The sequence below is a fragment of the Lissotriton vulgaris genome, chromosome 6 (genome assembly GCF_964263255.1).
Source record: "Lissotriton vulgaris chromosome 6, aLisVul1.2, whole genome shotgun sequence".
In the NCBI taxonomy this organism is placed as follows: Eukaryota; Metazoa; Chordata; class Amphibia; order Caudata; family Salamandridae; genus Lissotriton; species Lissotriton vulgaris.
In genome coordinates, this window is record NC_141694.1 from 514697333 (window position 1) to 514715170 (window position 17838).

Consider the following 17838-nt stretch of genomic DNA (forward strand, 5'->3'; position numbering starts at 1 on the left):
CTGAAAGAAGCGGTCGCTGAGGAAGGACTGGAGCCATGTTAATGCAGTGCCGGTCCCTCCCAAGCTCTTAAGTTGAAAGAACAAGGTGTTATGATTGACAGTATCGAAGGTGGCACTGAGGTCAAGGAGGATGATTGCAGCAGTGCCTCCTTGGTCCAGTATTCTCCTCGCTTCTTCAATCACCGCAAGGAGAGCCGCCTCATCCCTAGCTGAGGGCGGAAGCCGGTTTGGGAGTAATGGAGAAGATTGTTAGATTCTAGGTGTTCTACCAACGTGGTGTTTATGTGCTTGTCAAGCACCTTGCTCAGCCAGGGAAGGAGAGAAATGGGATGATAGCTGGCTAAGTTAGACTGGTCAAGGTTAGGTTTCTTAAGAAGGGCTTTAACCAAAGCACATTTCCAGGCGAGGGGGACCACACCAGAAATAATGGATGAATTTACAAGATCAAGGATTGCAGAGTAGATTATGTTGGCAACTAATTTAAGGGACTGAGGGGGGCAGGATCAGTTGGAGCGCCTGAGGTTACTTTAGCCATGATCGAATCCAGAGAGGCTGGGTCCAAAAGAGGGAATTGCCTTAATGAAACTGGAGTTTCAGAAAGCAGTCCCGAGATATGGGAAATGGGTTGTTCATTCTGGAAGCCTGGGAAAGACATATAATTATTTTGAATTTTCTGTTGAAAAAACTCTGCCAAGTTGTTACATCGCGTAAGTGATGTTTGTTGTTTCTGGGGCAGCTTGGAAAGAGTTTTATTTGGAAGATTTCTTTGGGGGAGTTTGCAGCTGAGTTAATTTTCTCCTCATAGAACGCAACTTGGGCAGCTTTAATTCCAGATTTGTAGAGTCTATTTGCCTCTCCATGATCTAGCTTTCTGGATTCAGAGTAATTCTGTCTCCACCTTTGCTCATTTGGATGCTGGACTGTGGAAGGATGGCAGAAAATAACTACACGCCTCTTGTAGGCCTGGGAAACCTCTTCGGCCTCAGGGTCTTCAGTTTCTGTAGGACTAAACTCCTGGAAAAATTTGAGGACCTTGTCTTGAAAGTAGATAGCTACTCTATCACAGAATTCTTGGGAGGGGGGTCAGCGACTGATTTCCTGGTGGCTCAGAGACCTCCTTGATGAACCTGAAGAGCATACTAGATGAATTATCCGCTGATAGAATCTTTTCAGTAAAGAAGCAGGATTTGGTTTGGAAATGGCATGCTTGTATTTCTGTAGCATGAATTTCTTCTTAGCCTTTCCCCTAGAACAGGGATCCTTAGGACATTTATGTTCTTGCCTGTGGCACTCCCGCCTAAGGAATTTGAGCTCTTCTGAGAACCATGGGGCTGATGGTTTAGCTCTTCTAGTGATGCCGTCTTTAAAAGGGGCAGCAATGTCAAGAACCTTGTTAATCCAGTTGTGGAAACCCTCGGCAGTCTAAATTAAGAGTTTGGATAATCAAAGCATTTTGGTTTTGTGTTTAGGCAAGGAGCATGTGTTTATTAATGCTCCTTGAAAAGGACAGGAACCAGTTTTGACATTAGTCCCAGAGACAGGGACTGGGCTCTGTGTGGGTCTGAAATTGCAATGCCGTCAGTATTCAGCCTTCCTAGTAGTAAGGACAAGTTTATTTGCACACCTCACGTGGAGTGGTTTGGGACGTAGTTTAAGAAGACATGTCCTTGAGTAGGTAGTAACCAGGGTATTTTTATTTTCTAGGGGAAAACGAGCAGCATGCTTGGTCCTTGGTGCCGTCCAAGCACTGACTGGCACAGACGGACTTGCCTTTGGTGTGCCTTTGGCTCGCCAGTGCGTGTCCGGTACTCGCCCGGGGTTGCTTTGGCATTTAATGCATCAAACCGGAAGTATGCGCAAGCTGGACCACTAAACCCCAAGATTGCGGCCGGTGTAAGTACACAGGACTCTCTCAGCACAATCGGGAAAACCTGTGGTGGACCAGAGAGTCCCACAAACAAAGATGCCCCAACAACAGGATAAGGGAGATGCCAGACTGAGGGCATAGGCCAGGCAGCAGATAATACCTCTAGTAAGGGAAGCACTGACAGGCAGTACAATTCAGAGCAGATATCGCTAAAATTATTTAAAAGCAAGTGAACTTAAAAACAACTAGTAGTAGTATAACATAACAGAGGCGCAACTCACTGCTCCACGCGTCCATCAGTGATGTCATGAGTGATGTAATATTTGAGGTCATAATCAGTGTATTTCAGGGGTGTGAATTATAGTTTGCTCACTAACTATAAAGGCAAAATTTCTCTGGTTTTGTACCTGAGAACTTTAAAGTCTCTGTAGATTTAGAATTCACTGTCTGTTCCATAGCATGAGGCAGAATATATTTTACCCCTTTTCAGAGTGTATTCGTGAAGAGGAGGATCAGCATCTGGACATTTGCTAGGGGTGGGAGGAAGTTTGGAGAAGTTACATGAAAACTCTGCAAGATTCTGCGGAGTCCCATTAGCGAGTGGAAATGGCACGTCACACTGATTTTTGCTGCCTGGAGCTTGTTCTGTGTCGCACAATCAGCACAAATAGTATCATACTGCGCATCAGGGAGTGCAGCTTCTTTGATGTCGCTTGCATAGATTTACTACTTGAGCAGAAACGCTCTCACCGTGAATGGTCACAATCACCCGCTATGAAAAAGATCTTGCTAGAGGATGCATATTCTAACTCGCCAACTTACCTTTGGCAAACATCACATGTAAAAAAATAATCCATCACGTGGCGGTTAGCAGAGTTTTGCCAGAGCTTTGCGTTATATCCGTAATGCGGGATGGGCAAAACTCCACAAATTCCACTGGTAGGGCGGAATTTATTGCTCCCCCGTAATATTTATCAGGTCGTTTTAGCAAAAGTAGAGGGATAATATAAGTATGACCCAAATAGTACTAAAGTGCCATAAGCTCCATACAAGATGTCACGAGGCTCAGAAGCCATGTGCTCCTGCTTTACAAATATTGTGAATTTTTTGGCTTAATAATAAAACAAGGTTCACAAATTGTTGCTGTCCTGCACACATCCCACAGTCCAAAAGAGACAACCGTCATTGCTAAGGATTTGGGACAATATAAAGTTCCTCAAACATGTGGATCGGTGAATGCAATTGCAATTGCAAAGTCACGTTGCAAGGCCTACAAGCAGAGAAAGTATAAAGAAAAGTGAGTTCTAGTGCTAGATGAGAACCTAGAAATCAATGCTCCAGAAGTGTGCGCAATACGTGTATTTTGACAAAATAATGCCTGACTTAGGTACAAGTAGGAAAGAAATTAAGTAGGTTTGGAAACTTTGCCAAATTGTGTAAATCACAAAAAAAACGAAAGAGTGAATGTATTTGAAGACAAAAATAATGTGGGATTGACCTCAAAAACTACATTGTACAATGTTTGGTGGATTCACGATCACCTATCACGATAATATGTAGAGAGGGATACAAGGAAGAATAGTCTAACATTGTGTTAGATCCAGCTATTTATCCAGAGCTGTACCAATCTGATGGTTATTTCGGTGGAATTACTAGAAACAAGAACAGGAAAATCAATGGTGAAATGTACTTGATGTATGAAGGTGACCATATGTTCATATGGAGACATGAAGCACTCCATATGCAGATTAAATAAATTCAGTGTGTCACCAGGAGGCAATGGGCCCGATTCACAGAACTAACTTAAGACAAAATCCTAAACTTACTACCATTTTGGTATTCACAGAAGGCACTTACTCATTTTGGTATTCACAGAAGGCACTTACTCATTTCGGTATTCACAGAAGTTAGGAGTCCTAACTTTAGGACTCCTAAATGCCTTCTGTGAATACCGAAAGTCCTAAAGTTAGGATTTTTCTCAATTTAGTAGTAGTAAAGTTAGGAGTCCTAACTTTAGGACTCCTAAATGCCTTCTGTGAATACCGAAAGTCTTCAAATTAGAAATGGTAGTAAGTTTAGGATTTTGTCTTAAATTAGTTCTGTGAATCGGGCCCATTATTTCTTGCAAATTGTTTAGACTTGAACATGAGATAAAAGTCAAGAGAGATAGCGCATCCATTAAACACAAGATTAGACACAATCCATTTTGAGTCAGGAAATGTGTGTCAATTAAGTAATTGAAGCTTTTGAGTAATCTTTATGGCTGTTTCCTGTACTCATAGATCATTGGCGGTCTGGCAAGAGGCATTTGTGTGTTGATTTGAGATCTCTTAATCAGAATATGTGGGTGAACTGTAACACACAGGCAGAACATTAGAAATACAATTTCAGAGAATTTGCTAAATAGGAAATGTTAAATAGGAAAGAATGTGATAAAAAAGGGTTGAATGTCAACTTTCTGCCTTGAAGGCCCTCAGAATGATATTCACAGGCAGGTTGACTAAGTAAATTGCAGGGCTACACAGTTGCTTCAGGAGATGATATAATGACGAGAGCATTGATTACTAGGACACAATCCAATACAAAAGAGTTGACTGGAGTTGCTTAAGGGATATGATGAAAAACATGCAGGTATGCGCCAAACCAGAGGAAAAGGAGGCAGCACTAAATTCAACCAAGAGCCCTAATGAAATGGAAACCCAAGGAGAAAGTGCGGGACAATGATGTTTGAGGAAACACGCAGGCCAACCCTTACAACTGACTAATGTTGCTACTCTTTCGAATATCCCACTGACAAGCCAAAAAATACTTTAAAACCAGGCGTGTATTCATGTCAAAGATGTTGTGCGACTTTGGCACCTGACCCTCCAAGCACTGATCTTCCATTGGTGACAATGGGGAATGGATAGGCGGCAGTGCCAAGGTACTCAAGCCTGTTTCAGTAGATTATTTTTAACACTACAAGTTATTTCTACTATCAAGGGATCTTAAATGTGTTTCTACTCTATATATCAAGGCAGCATACCAACAGTTGGTATTGTGTAGAGGATAGAGAAATGTTATGGCAGTCTTTAGTCTGGATGATGCTTTCAGGTTTCAACAAAACGCCATTTGGTCTCATGTTGACCTCCTTAGTATTCCTTAAAGACTAATGCAATTCCTGCTGTGGAGTCTCCGCAGAGTAGGGGGCCCATTCCAATTCGGTAAACTAATCCGTACGACAAATCGAATCCGTAGCCTTTTCCGTACGAATCGTACAATTCCGTCCGAATCGCGTAGTACGATTCGTAGGAAAAATATACAACCAAATTGTTGCAAACCGTACGAAAAGCAAGGAAAAATCTGTATGATACAGACCCTCAAAGTGAACCGTACGAATCGTAAACAAGCTGTACGACCTGACAAGTACGATCCGGACCGGGGAATGAGAACGCGACTCGTACAGAAAATGTTGCGTTTGAGCAATTCATACGGAGAACCACACAATCACATATGCACCGTACCCCTGCAATCATGGGGTGTACGCACCGTACCCCTATGCACCGTACCCCTATGTACCATACCCCTACACACCGTACCCCTATGCACCGCACCCCATGCACCGTACCCCTATGCACCATACCCCTATGCGCCGTACCCTTATGCACTGTACCCCTATGCACCGTACCCCTATACACCGTACACCTATGCACTGTACCCCTATGCACTGTACTCCTATGCACTGTATCCCTACGCACCACACCCCTAGGCACCATACTCCTACGCACCATACCCCTGCAATCATGGGGTGTACGTACCATACCCGGGGGGGGGGGTCTGTTTCATATGCGGTTCGAGTTGAAATCTGCTTTTCCAGACGTTTTGAGCTCCGGTAGAAAAAGAGTCGTATGGAGTGTTGATGAGATGAATCGTACTTGCTCGGTCAGAAAATGCTGCTTCGATCCGTACGGACGTCGCGTACTGTGTGTTCCGAATGCGATTTGTACGTTTTTTTAAAGTCGTATGGTCTTTCGGACGATTCGTACGGAGATCTGCTTTGGGTCAGAATCGTACTTCATCGTACGTACGGGGATGTTTAAGGGTACGATTCGTACAGGAAATATGCCGTACGGCTATTTGTAAGGGATTTTACCGTTTCGGAATCGGCCCCTAAGTGCCAGTTTGTCTGCTGTTCTGTGTGCATTGATCCTTGCAATTGAATTGGTCTGTGTGTATATGAATTTTTGTGAGTATATTGCTCTCTCTGCATATCCACATTACTGTATCATCCAAGACAATGTTTGTGTGGCTATTGTGTGTCTACATTAATGAAAATACGTACATTTTGGGTTGGTTAGTGTTTGTATACTTTTAAATTGCTTCACCACTGAAGGTTTACATAAGTAACTAGCTATCCCTTCTAATAGAGTTTGCATTGATTCTACTGCGTGTATTATCTGAAGTCAAGTGTTTTCCCTAGGCATTGTACTCTGTAGTATTCTGCTGTTTCACTGAACTGTTCGAAACAAGTGAGAGCATTAGGGATGCAAAGAAGGGCATGGTGGGTAAGTTTCTGAAAACCATGATCAGTCACGAGATTTATTTCATTTTTGTCACTGTGCGTGACCCTGAAATGTGTTTCCATTACATTTTTTTCTTTTATAAAAAAAACTATTTTGTGTTATTCACAGACATCTAAAATGATCAACAGAAAAACAAGGAATTCAATTTTTACTACTTACCAGCTCATGGCTTGCTTCAGTGTTGGTGATCAGGGGCAGAATATCATTGTCCTTTTCTGTGACCGGCTTATTCCTATCTGCAAGAGAAAAAGAACTGAGGCGGTTGTCAAACAATAAAACTGCACTGATGAAAAGCACTGACACATTGAACACTGATCACAAAATGCAATGGATGTAAAAAAAAAAGCGTTGAGGCTAATGGAAAATACATTATCATTAATCTGAAAGATTTATAGAAGAACAGATGTTAATAGGGGTAAAAATCTCATTTCCAACAGGAACAGTCATTAGATTGGAACTGTTACACTCAGCATATTGTGTTTAACGCATTACGGATGCAGCAGAGACAAAACTCTTGGCAGAAGGATGATAACCAGAGAAAGACAGTTATCCTGTTCATAACAGGAAGAGAAAGGCTAAGAAAAATCGTTGTTCTCATTTACACATTTCCATTTATTTTCTGTATCATATTCAAGTCACTTTTATTTTACCAAAAAAGAAATGCATTTCCTATCTGCCCACTAAGTATGACTCGTTCTGAAAATTAATACAGCACCCTGTGCTCACTGAATGTATGCATCGAGGCACCTCTGATTGGTTGCCACATATGCATAACAGTCTGCGGGGCAAGCAGTAGAATGTTGCAGCATTATGTTAATTAAATAATCAAGTATTTGGTTGTGTTCGATCTATTATGCATGAAATCGTAGCATAATAAATGTCAATACCCCCATCCCCACCAAAAAAAGGCCTTCGTTGAATATATAAAACTGTACTTACCAGTATGAGGTCCTCTGCCTGAAATTGCCTGAAAGCACCTCATATATGTCGATGTTGGGTAGGCCTCAATTGTAACCTCCTAAATAGATCTTGCAGCAAATTTGTCTTTCCTGCATGGTCATCCCAAATTTTGCACCTTTTTCTGAACCATATTTCTGCTGGTACTAGAACTCTGTGCCTTACGACACTGCTATTTTTTGCCAGTGTGTTAACATTTGCTTTAAAATGCTAGCAGTAACATTGGATTCGCCCAATCAATCTATTTATTTGCTCTGCAAGACCAATGAGATGGATCAAAACATCCACATTTTGTGGTGAAGGTAAATGCCATATGCTGGTTGCAGCACTACACACAAAACTAAAATAAATGCATGCTAGGGGCACCATTTCTCCCTACTGGGCTGAAGTTTAAATACACTTCAGTGACACTTAGCAGGGAATTCAGCCTTTGGCAGATAGAAAAAGTCTGTATTTATACATCACCCCTAAAGTGTACCTTGGAACCGACTGGGCAGGCTGCTCACATATAAAAATAATGTACACTAAATATTGTGCTCTCAGAGTCAACTTATACTAATAGGCTGTGTCACTGGGTAGGCTTGTTTGACTTTTCCTGAAAAGGCTGAGATGGGAATACATCTTTATTTCCTGTTTCCACTTGAGGAAATGCTAGAAAACGTAATTTGTAAATTCTGTTTTGGTATTAAAATCAGAATTTTGATATCGTGAGTGGAAACATAGCTTTGTAAAATATATTTTAGGCTTCCTGAACACGAACTCAATGAAAACCAATTCTGCCATTCCTCTCACCAGAGCTACAATACCCATCCATACATTAGAGAGCTAGAGACTCTGACTTAGAGTTCAATAGCCTGCCTCTGCGCCCAGGAAGAGCAAATGGGTGTCAACTATTGAACACTTAGCAGGAATTAGCTATCTGCTATTGGACAGGGAGAGTTGACGGCACGAAGGGAAGCTTTAGGACTACCTCTTTTGACTTGTAGATGGCAGCAATGGCTTCTCCTATTCATTCTTAACAACCTCCCCGACAGCCAGACTCCAGCCACTGTAGGTGAGAGAATCAGTTTTGACCCCGACAGATGAAAGTTCATCTAAATTGAAGGTGGTTAAGGAGCTGACGATAGGTGTTAGAACCGGCTGTCTCTAGTTGGCAGAGGTATACACTTCTGACAAATAGGGACACACCTTTTCTAGTCAGGGCAAGGGGATCACACCCTTTGATAACCCCTGCTCACCCCCTTGGTAGCTTGGCAGAGCAGACAGGCTTATCTCAGAGGCTGTGCGTTAAGCATTTATGACCACATACAGTAATAGAGTGGATACACTACAAATGGACACGACACAGTAGTATTATAAAAATAAGGATTTTTATATAAGGCTTAGCACAAGACCAGATAACGACAAAAATATACACAATCTTAATAAATACTCTTGGAAGGGAAAATAATAGTTCAAATGCAGTTTCTTCTTTAGCACAAAGTCTTTCGTATCAAAATCAACTCTTCTTCCTGGAAACACAGTTCTTGGCAACAATGTAACCCACACGGGAGTCACACGACGTCGAGGCAAAGTTAATCCAAAGGTTCGGCGTCGACCGCGAGGAGCGCTACGTCGAGCCCGGAGTCACACGGACCCCCAACAACACAGTACCTTAGGAAAATGAAGCACACGATGATCAGCGGCGTCGAGCAATCCGGCGTCGCGTCGTCGTTGTCGATCAGGCCTCAGTAGTCGTCAATGTCGATGATGCTGTTGCAAGTGTGAGCAGCGCTCCTGGCATCGAGAGGGCTCGAAGTCGATGCGATCAGCAGCGATGCAGACACGAGGTCCCTTGGAGCTGGAGCGAATTCACTACTCACTGGCGTTGCTGCTGGCGTCGATCGGGCCCGGCGGCCGGCGTCGAGGAAGCGGGACACTGGAGCCGTTACTCACTATGTCGAGCTGGATTCGGCGACGTCCGTCGGCGTCGAGATTGCTGGATTCTTTCAAAGGTGCTGGATTCACAGGTTCCAGCAAATAGCACTTTAAGCAGATGAAGTCCTTTAGCCCTGTGACTTCAACAGGATACTGGCACTCTTCCAGTCCTTGGAGATTTTCTTAGCAAAGTTTGAGAGTACACACACAGTTCCTCTCTCCTGGTTCCTTGGCAAAAATAAAGAAGCAATGCAGGATTCCCCCCAGCAAACAGCACACTGGCAGAAGGGGTAGGCAAGTCCTTGGATCAGCAGGCTTCTTGTCCTTGGTTTCAGGGTTCCTTGTAAGAAGTGATCTAAATTCTTGGTTCTGGGGTCCTTCTCTTATACCCCTTTTTGGCTTTGATCCCTTTGTCCATGCAGGGGGGGTTTCCCAACATCCTGGGTCTGTTGTGGGTGGAGCCAGGCAGAAGCACCTGGCCTATTCACTGAGCAGGGCTGGGTCCTCAGACGCCCAGCAGTAGGTGGAGCCAGCATTGTCACTGGCAGGAGCAGAGCTATCGGCCTCCTGGTAGGAGGTGGGGCCAGGATCGTCCATGGCAGGCACAGAGCCATCAGTCGCCTGGCAGGAGGTAGAGCCAGCATTGTATCAGGCAGGGCAGGCTATCAGCAACTACTCTCCCCCTACTCTCAACGCAAATTTCCCACTCATCCCACACTGACTCATCCAGACCTCTGGAGCCACCCAGCTCCTGTCACACACACACCGAACCAGCAGAAACCAGAAATGGTTAGACAAGAAAATAGACACTTTCTAAAAGTGCTATTTTCAAACCCAGAGTCCAAAAACCATCCACACCAACGGATGCGTAATTAAAACCCGAGTTCAGGGATACCAAACTCGACATTGCACCATGCTCCCCGAGCCCGCTAGGATTATAGCATTAATAATCCGGGCAGCCCATTATAACTAATGGAGAGTAGGTTACCTCGCAATGGTGAAAAATGAATATGGCTGTAATTCACTATTAGGACATGCCAACTTGGTCAGGCCTGTCCTACCTTATGCTTACAACGCACCCTGCCTGTGGGCCTACCATAGGGGTGACTAACATGGAGTTAAGGGAAGGTTTATGGACTGGCAAGTAGGTGTACTTGCACAGTCAGCGTGACAGTACTAGACTGCACGTGGGTCTGGCAATGGCAGACCCTCAGACATACTTTTACTAGGCCGCTCTTGTGGGTGGCACAACATGTGCTGCAAGCCCACGAGCGGCATTTGCATTTACAAGCCCTGGCACTCCTGGTGCACTAGACTAGGGACTGACAGTAAACTAAATAAGCCAAACATGGAATTCAATCAATACAGTAATTTAACATAGGGAGCACTTGCACTGTGGCACTGATCAGCAGTGGCACAGTGCCAAAAGCATTATACCAGCAAAAACATCGTAAAACAGTGGAGGCAAACAGAAAAAATGGAGGAGAGACTCAAGCCAATGATGTCAGGTCTAACACGTGTCCCCTCCAGCTGAAATGTGGGGAGAACTACCCTTGACCGAGGGAGTCCTCATCACTAAGGCGGAAAAATCTGGACAGACCATCAGCATTGGCGTGATCTGTACAAGGGCGGTGTTCCACCGTAAAGTCCATCCCCTGTAGGGAAATGGACCACCTCAACAGTTTTGGATTCTCACCCCTCATCTGCATCAACCATCTGAGGGGCCTGTGGTCTGTCTGAATCCGGAAGTGAGTCCCAAACAGGTAGGGTCTTAGCTTCTTCAGCGCCCAGACCACAGCAAATGCTTCTCACTCTATCGCACTCCAGCTCGTTTCCCTGGGAAGTAACGTCTGGCTGATGAAGGCTACAGGCAAGTCTCGGCCCTCTTCATTCACCTGAGCTAGAACAGCCCCCACGCCATGCTCTGAAGCGTCCGTCTGGACAATAAATTCTTTAGAAAAGTTGGGTGCCTGGAGTATAGGTGCTGTGCACATTGCAGTTTTCAGGGTGTCAAAGGCCGTTTGACAGGCATCAGTCCAGATCACATTTCGTGGCTGCTTCCTGGAAGTCAGCGAAGTCAAGGGGTGCACAATGTTACCGTAATCCTTGACAAACCTCCTGTAGTAACCCGTGAGTCCTAAGAAGGCTCTCACCTGCGTTTGGGTTTTGGGCGGTGCCCAAGCCAGGATGGTATCAATCTTGGGTTGCAGGGGGGCAACCTTGCCGCTAACTACTTGGTGCCCCAAGTACACCACAGAACCCTTCCCAATCTGGCACTTACTGGCTTTGATTGTGAGGCCTGCTCTGCGCAGGGCCGACAACACTTCCTGGAGGTGGCGCAAGTGTTCCTCCCAACTGGCGCTGAACACTGCGATGTCGTCCAGGTAGGCGGCACTGAAGTCCTCGAGTCCAGCCAAGACCTGGTTGACCAACCTCTGGAAGGTGGCAGGGGCATTCTTCATCCCAAAGGGCATCACCCGGAACTGGTATAGCCCATCTGGTGTGGAGAATGCTGACCTCTCTTTTGCCCCATCAGTTAAGGCGATCTGCCAGTACCCAGACATTAGATCAAACGTGCTAAGGTACCGTGCAGCCCCCAACCGATAGATGAGCTCATCAGCTCTGGGGATGGGATGCGCGTCAGTCTTGGTGACTGAATTGAGTCCTCGGTAATCCACGCAGAACCGAAGTTCTGGTGAAGCACCAGGCGCGGCAGCCTTCGGGACCAAGACCACTGGGCTGGCCCAAGGACTGCCAGAGGACTCAACCACCCCTAAGGCAAACATTTAGGAGACCTCCTCCTTAATGTACGCTCTGACCTTGTCAGTCACCCTGTAAGCCTTGTGCTTCACAGGAGGGCTGTCTCCGGTGTCAACATCATGGACACACCAATGAGTGACACCCGGAACCAAGGAAAACAGATCAGGGAATTGTCCCAACAGTTGGCGACAATCCTGCTTCTGCTCAAGGGTCAGTGTGTCAGAGAGGACAACACCATCCACTGACCCATCTTGCTCTTTAGCCCACAGGAGGTCAGGAAGAGGCTCTCTCTCCTCCTCCATTCCAGCATCTGTAGCTAGGAGCATGCCCACTTCGGACCTTTCTAAGTGGGGCTTCAACCGGTTGACATGCAGGACCCTCAAGGGGTTCCTGGGAGATTTCAAGTCCACCAAGTAGGTGACATCGCTCTTCTTCTCCACAACCTTAAACGGTCCAGTCCACCTGTCCTTGAGCGCACAAGGTTCCACAGGGGACATGACCCAAACTTCCTAACCAGGCTGAAGCTCTACCAGAGTGGCATTGCAGTCGTACCAGCGCTTCATCTCCTTCTGGCTGGCCTCCAGATTTGCCTGAGCAAGATCTCTGAAGCGCCGAGTCTGGTTCCTAAAGGCCAGCATGTAACTGTATACATCCTGGGGAGGTTTCCTGGGAGATTGCTCCTAGCCTTCTTTGACCAGACTCAAAGGTCCTCTTACCGGGTGACCATACAAAAGCTCAAAGGGGCTGAACCCTAGAGACTTTTGCTGCACCTCTCGGTAAGCAAACAACAGGCATGGCAAGAGGATGTCCCATTTCCGCTTCATTGGTTCTTCAAGACCCATGATCATGCCTTTAAGGGTCCGGTTGAATCTCTCAACCAGCCCATTTCCTTGAGGGTGGTAAGGAGTGGTGAACTTGTAGGTTACCCCACACTCCTTCCACAGAGACTTCATATAGTTGGAAATGAAGTTGGTGCCCCGGTCTGACACCACCTCTCTGGGGAACCCCATGTGGGAGAAAACACCCATCAGTGCCCGTCCCACCAAGGGGCCGTCACTGTTCGGAGAGGGATGGCTTCCGGGTACCGTGTGGCATGGTCCACCAAGACCAGGATAAACCTGTTGCCCAGGGCTGTCTTGGGGTCCAGGGGCCCAACAATGTCAATCCCCACCCAGTCAAAGGGGGTACTGACCACTGGAAAAGGTTGGAGGGGAGCCTTCTGCTTCCTTCCGCTTTTCCCACTTGCCTGGCAAGTGTGACAAGTCTTACAATGGATGTCTACATCCCTTCGCATCTGAGGCCAATAAAAATGGGTGACAAGCCTGCCATAGGTCTTGTCCTGCCCCAGATGTCCAGCTAACGGAAGGTCATGAGCCAAACCCAGTAGGAAGACTCTGAAGCGCTGGGGTACCACCAGCACACGGGCTGACCCAGGCTCAGCAGCCTTAGGCTCGCTATACAGGAGGTCGTTCTCCCAGTAAACAAAATGCGACCCTGACTGATCACCTGCGGTTTGGGCTGAGGCCTGCTGCCTCATACCCACAAGAGAAGGGCACACTTTCTGTTCTGCACAGAATTCCTCCCTGGAGGGACCACCCTCCTGCTGCCAGTGGGTCAGCTCGGGCAGGTCTCCCAGTTCAGCAATTTGTTTCCCTGTGGGCTCCAGGGCATCCCCCTCAGGGTCTACCTCCTCCTGGACCACGGGAACTACGGGGGCCGGTTTCCCGTGACTCCTGCCTCTTCTCTTCACAGCTGGGTCCTGGGCCATTTGTTCAGGCTCCGGGACCCCATCAACACCCTTACTAGCTGTCATTGATCGAGTGGTTGCACACACCCACTCTGGCACACCCAACATTTTCAAGTGTGTCTCCCTCTCCACCTTAGCCCAAGGGGAGTCTTCTAAATCATTGCCCAGGAGACAATCAACAGGCATGGCGGGCCTTACAGCAACTTGAAGAGTACCTGAAACTCCCCCCCATTCAAAGGAAACCTGAGCTACCTCACACTCTTTGTGGGAGTTGTCAGCAGCTATCACAGCGTAGAATGCGTGGGGAACCACCTGCTCTCTGGACACCAAGTGACACTTGACAGCTGTCACACTCGCTCCGGTGTCTCTGAGAGCTTCCACTCTATGGCCATTAATGGTCACCCACTGCCTATATTTCTTAATGTTATTAGGCAGAGGGGGTGGAGGGACCATTTCCATGTCTCCTAGCGAGACCAGGGACATTTCTGCGGGACCCCTCCCACCAGGGACAACCATCTCCTCCCCTCCTAGGGCTACACTCGCCAACTGACGGGGGGGGGTGCACGCGGCGGTGCATTCGAATTCTTCATGGGACACTGGGGGTCATAATACCGGTGTCCCACCTGTCCACAAACGTAGCAGGTCAGGGGGCCCATATGAACAGGTTTACCCGTCAGGGCCCCTGGCTTCTTCTCAGGGGCAGGCTGGGAACCCTTCCCTTGGTTCCTTTGGGGATTACTTTGGGGCCCTTTCTGGGACTCCTTCTGTTTACCCTTGTCCCCCCCACTCTTCTGCTGGGGACCCTGCCCACCTTTGGCTGAGTCTCCCACTGGACCCTTGTGGACCCTGGTACTGACCCAGCGGTCCGCCTCCTCAGCAAGTTTTCTAGGGTTAGATATCTTGCTATCAATAAGGTGCTGGCGCAGCTCTGGAAAACAGTTATTAGACAAATGCTCCCAAGCAAACAAATCATAAAGAGCGTCATAACTTTCCACTTTGCTGCCCTTTACCCAACCATCCATGGCTCTGCAAAAATAAGACACATATTCACCCACGTCGTACCAGGCAACTTCTTACATTCTCTAAAAGCTTGTCTGTACTTCTCGGGGGTTAGGCCATACCGCAACATTAAAGCATCTTTCATATGAGCATACGACATCCTATCCTCAACAGGCATGTCTAACAGGGTATCTCTCCCCTCATTCACAAAGCGACCCCACAACCCCGCTCCCCAATCCTTCGCAGGGACCCGGTGGGCCAACAATGCTAACTCATATGCTTTAAACCATTGACCAATATCTTCATTCCTATGATAATCTTTTATCACATCTGTAGGGAAATAAAACCTACTTTCTGCAGGCTCAGAGGGGATGCTGCCACCAGAGGGATTCAATTCTAACTTCTTAGCTTGGATCTCCAACTCCCTCAACTTGGTATCACGCTCCAAAGCTAACTTCTCTCTTTCAAAATCCAACCTTTTGGTCTCCAAATCAGCTTCTCTCCTACCTCTTGCATTCTCTAACTCCAACTGCCCATTTATCTTAAGCCTTGCCATTTCCATGTTGTATGCTCGCTCTTTTGCCCTTTCTTCTCTTTCTTCAGGGGAAAGACCTTTGGAGGAAACACTGCTACCGGGAGAGGACACAGGCCCATTCACTGGCGCCTCCTCATCCCCTTCCACTGGCGGTACCACCACCGGATCAGTGGGATCTCTGGCCTCTAATCAGGCCTGCAATGCTTTGAGATATTCCTCTTTTCTTGAGATGCCTTTGGTAGGCACTTTCAACTGCTTGCAAAAGGACTTCAGCTCCTTTAAGCCATAGTCGTTTATCTTTGCTCTGTCAAATTCCTCCACAACAACAACAGGGGTAGTGACTCCGGTGTCACTCATGGTCAAAACTGGCAGTGTTCAAAAAAATCAAGCTTCAGAAAAGCGGAGAACAAAAATAGGATCCTTCCAAATTAGATTGTGGCTGCGCTATGGTCTGCTTTCACTATGTAGCGCACACTAACCACTGCACATGGGTCATAAATGCAAAGTTCAAATCCTCACCGCTGACCCCAATGTTAGAACCGGCTGTCTCTAGTTGGCAGAGGTATACACTTCTGACAAATAGGGACACACCTTTTCTAGTCAGGGCAAGGGGATCACACCCTTTGATAACCCCTGCTCACCCCCTTGGTAGCTTGGCAGAGCATACAGGCTTATCTCAGAGGCTGTGCGTTAAGCATTTATGACCACATACAGTAATAAAGTGGATACACTACAAATGGACACGACACAGTAGTATTATAAAAATAAGGATTTTTATATAAGGCTTAGCACAAGACCAGATAATGACAAAAATATACACAATCTTAATAAATACTCTTGGAAGGGAAAATAATAGTTCAAATGCAGTTTCTTCTTTAGCACAAAGTCTTTCGTATCAAAATCAACTCTTCTTCCTGGAAACACAGTTCTTGGCAACAATGTAACCCACACGGGAGTCACACGACGTCGAGGCAAAGTTAATCCAAAGGTTCGGCGTCGACCGCGAGGAGCGCTACGTCGAGCCCGGAGTCACACGGACCCCCAACAACACAGTACCTTAGGAAAATGAAGCACACGATGATCAGCGGCGTCGAGCAATCCGGCGTCGCGTCGTCGGTGTCGATCAGGCCTCAGTAGTCGTCGATGTCGATGATGCTGTTGCAAGTGTGAGCAGCGCTCATGGCATCGAGAGGGCTCGAAGTCGATGCGATCAGCAGCGATGCAGACACGAGGTCCCTTGGAGCTGGAGCCGAATTCACTATTCGCTGGCGTTGCTGCTGGCGTCGATCGGGCCCGGCGGCCGGCGTCGAGGAAGCGGGACACTGGAGCCGTTACTCACTATGTCGAGCTGGATTCGGCGATGTCCGTCGGCGTCGAAATTGCTGGATTCTTTCAAAGGTGCTGGATTCACAGGTTCCAGCAAATAGCACTTTAAGCAGATGAAGTCCTTTAGCCCTGTGACTTCAACAGGAGACTGGCACTCTTCCAGTCCTTGGAGATTTTCTTAGCAAAGTTTGAGAGTACACACACAGTTCCTCTCTCCTGGTTCCTTGGCAAAAATAAAGAAGCAATGCAGGATTCCCCCCAGCAAACAGCACACTGGCAGAAGGGGTAGGCAAGTCCTTGGATCAGCAGGCTTCTTGTCCTTGGTTTCAGGGTTCCTTGTCAGAAGTGATCTAAATTCTTGGTTCAGGGGTCCTTCTCTTATACCCCTTTTTGGCTTTGATCCCTTTGTCCATGCAGGGGGCGTTTCCCAACATCCTGGGTCTGTTGTGGGTGGAGCCAGGCAGAAGCACCTGGCCTATTCACTGAGCAGGGCTGGGTCCTCAGATGCCCAGCAGGAGGTGGAGCCAGCATTGTCACTAGCAGGAGCAGAGCTATCGGCCTCCTGGTAGGAGGTGGGGCCAGGATCATCCATGGCAGGCACAGAGCCATCAGTCGCCTGGCAGGAGGTGGAGCCAGCATTGTATCAGGCAGGGCAGGCTATCAGCAACTACTCTCCCCCTACTCTCAACGCAAATGTCCCACTCATCCCACACTGACTCATCCAGACCTCTGGAGCCACCCAGCTCCTGTCACACACACACCAAACCAGCAGAAACCAGAAATGGTTAGACAAGAAAATAGACACTTTCTAAAAGTGCTATTTTCAAACCCTGAGTCCAAAAACCCTCCACACCAACGGATGCGTAATTAAACCCAGAGTTCAGGGATACCAAACTCGACATTGCACCATGCTCCCCGAGCCCGCTAGGATTATAGCATTAATAATCCGGGCAGCCCATTCTAACTAATGGAGAGCAGGTTACCTCGCAATGGTGAAAAACGAATATGGCTGTAATTCACTATTAGGACATGCCAACTTGGTCAGGCCTGTCCTACCTTATGCTTACAACGGACCCTGCCCGTGGGCCTACCATAGGGGTGACTAACATGGAGTTAAGGGAAGGTTTAGGGACTGGCAAGTAGGTGTACTTGCGCAGTCAGCGGGACA

At 47.0% G+C, this 17838-nt stretch overlaps 1 protein-coding gene across 1 annotated transcript in view; it reads right to left on the reverse strand.

Annotated features, from left to right (window-relative positions):
- The window catches only part of IMPG1 (interphotoreceptor matrix proteoglycan 1), a 1383550-nt gene that overhangs the window by 562268 nt on the left and 803444 nt on the right, over positions 1–17838 (reverse strand). The window contains exon 11 of the mRNA XM_086925652.1: positions 6589–6665. Coding sequence (XP_086781778.1) covers positions 6589–6665 — 77 coding nt within the window. The remainder of the gene's footprint in view (positions 1–6588; positions 6666–17838) is intronic.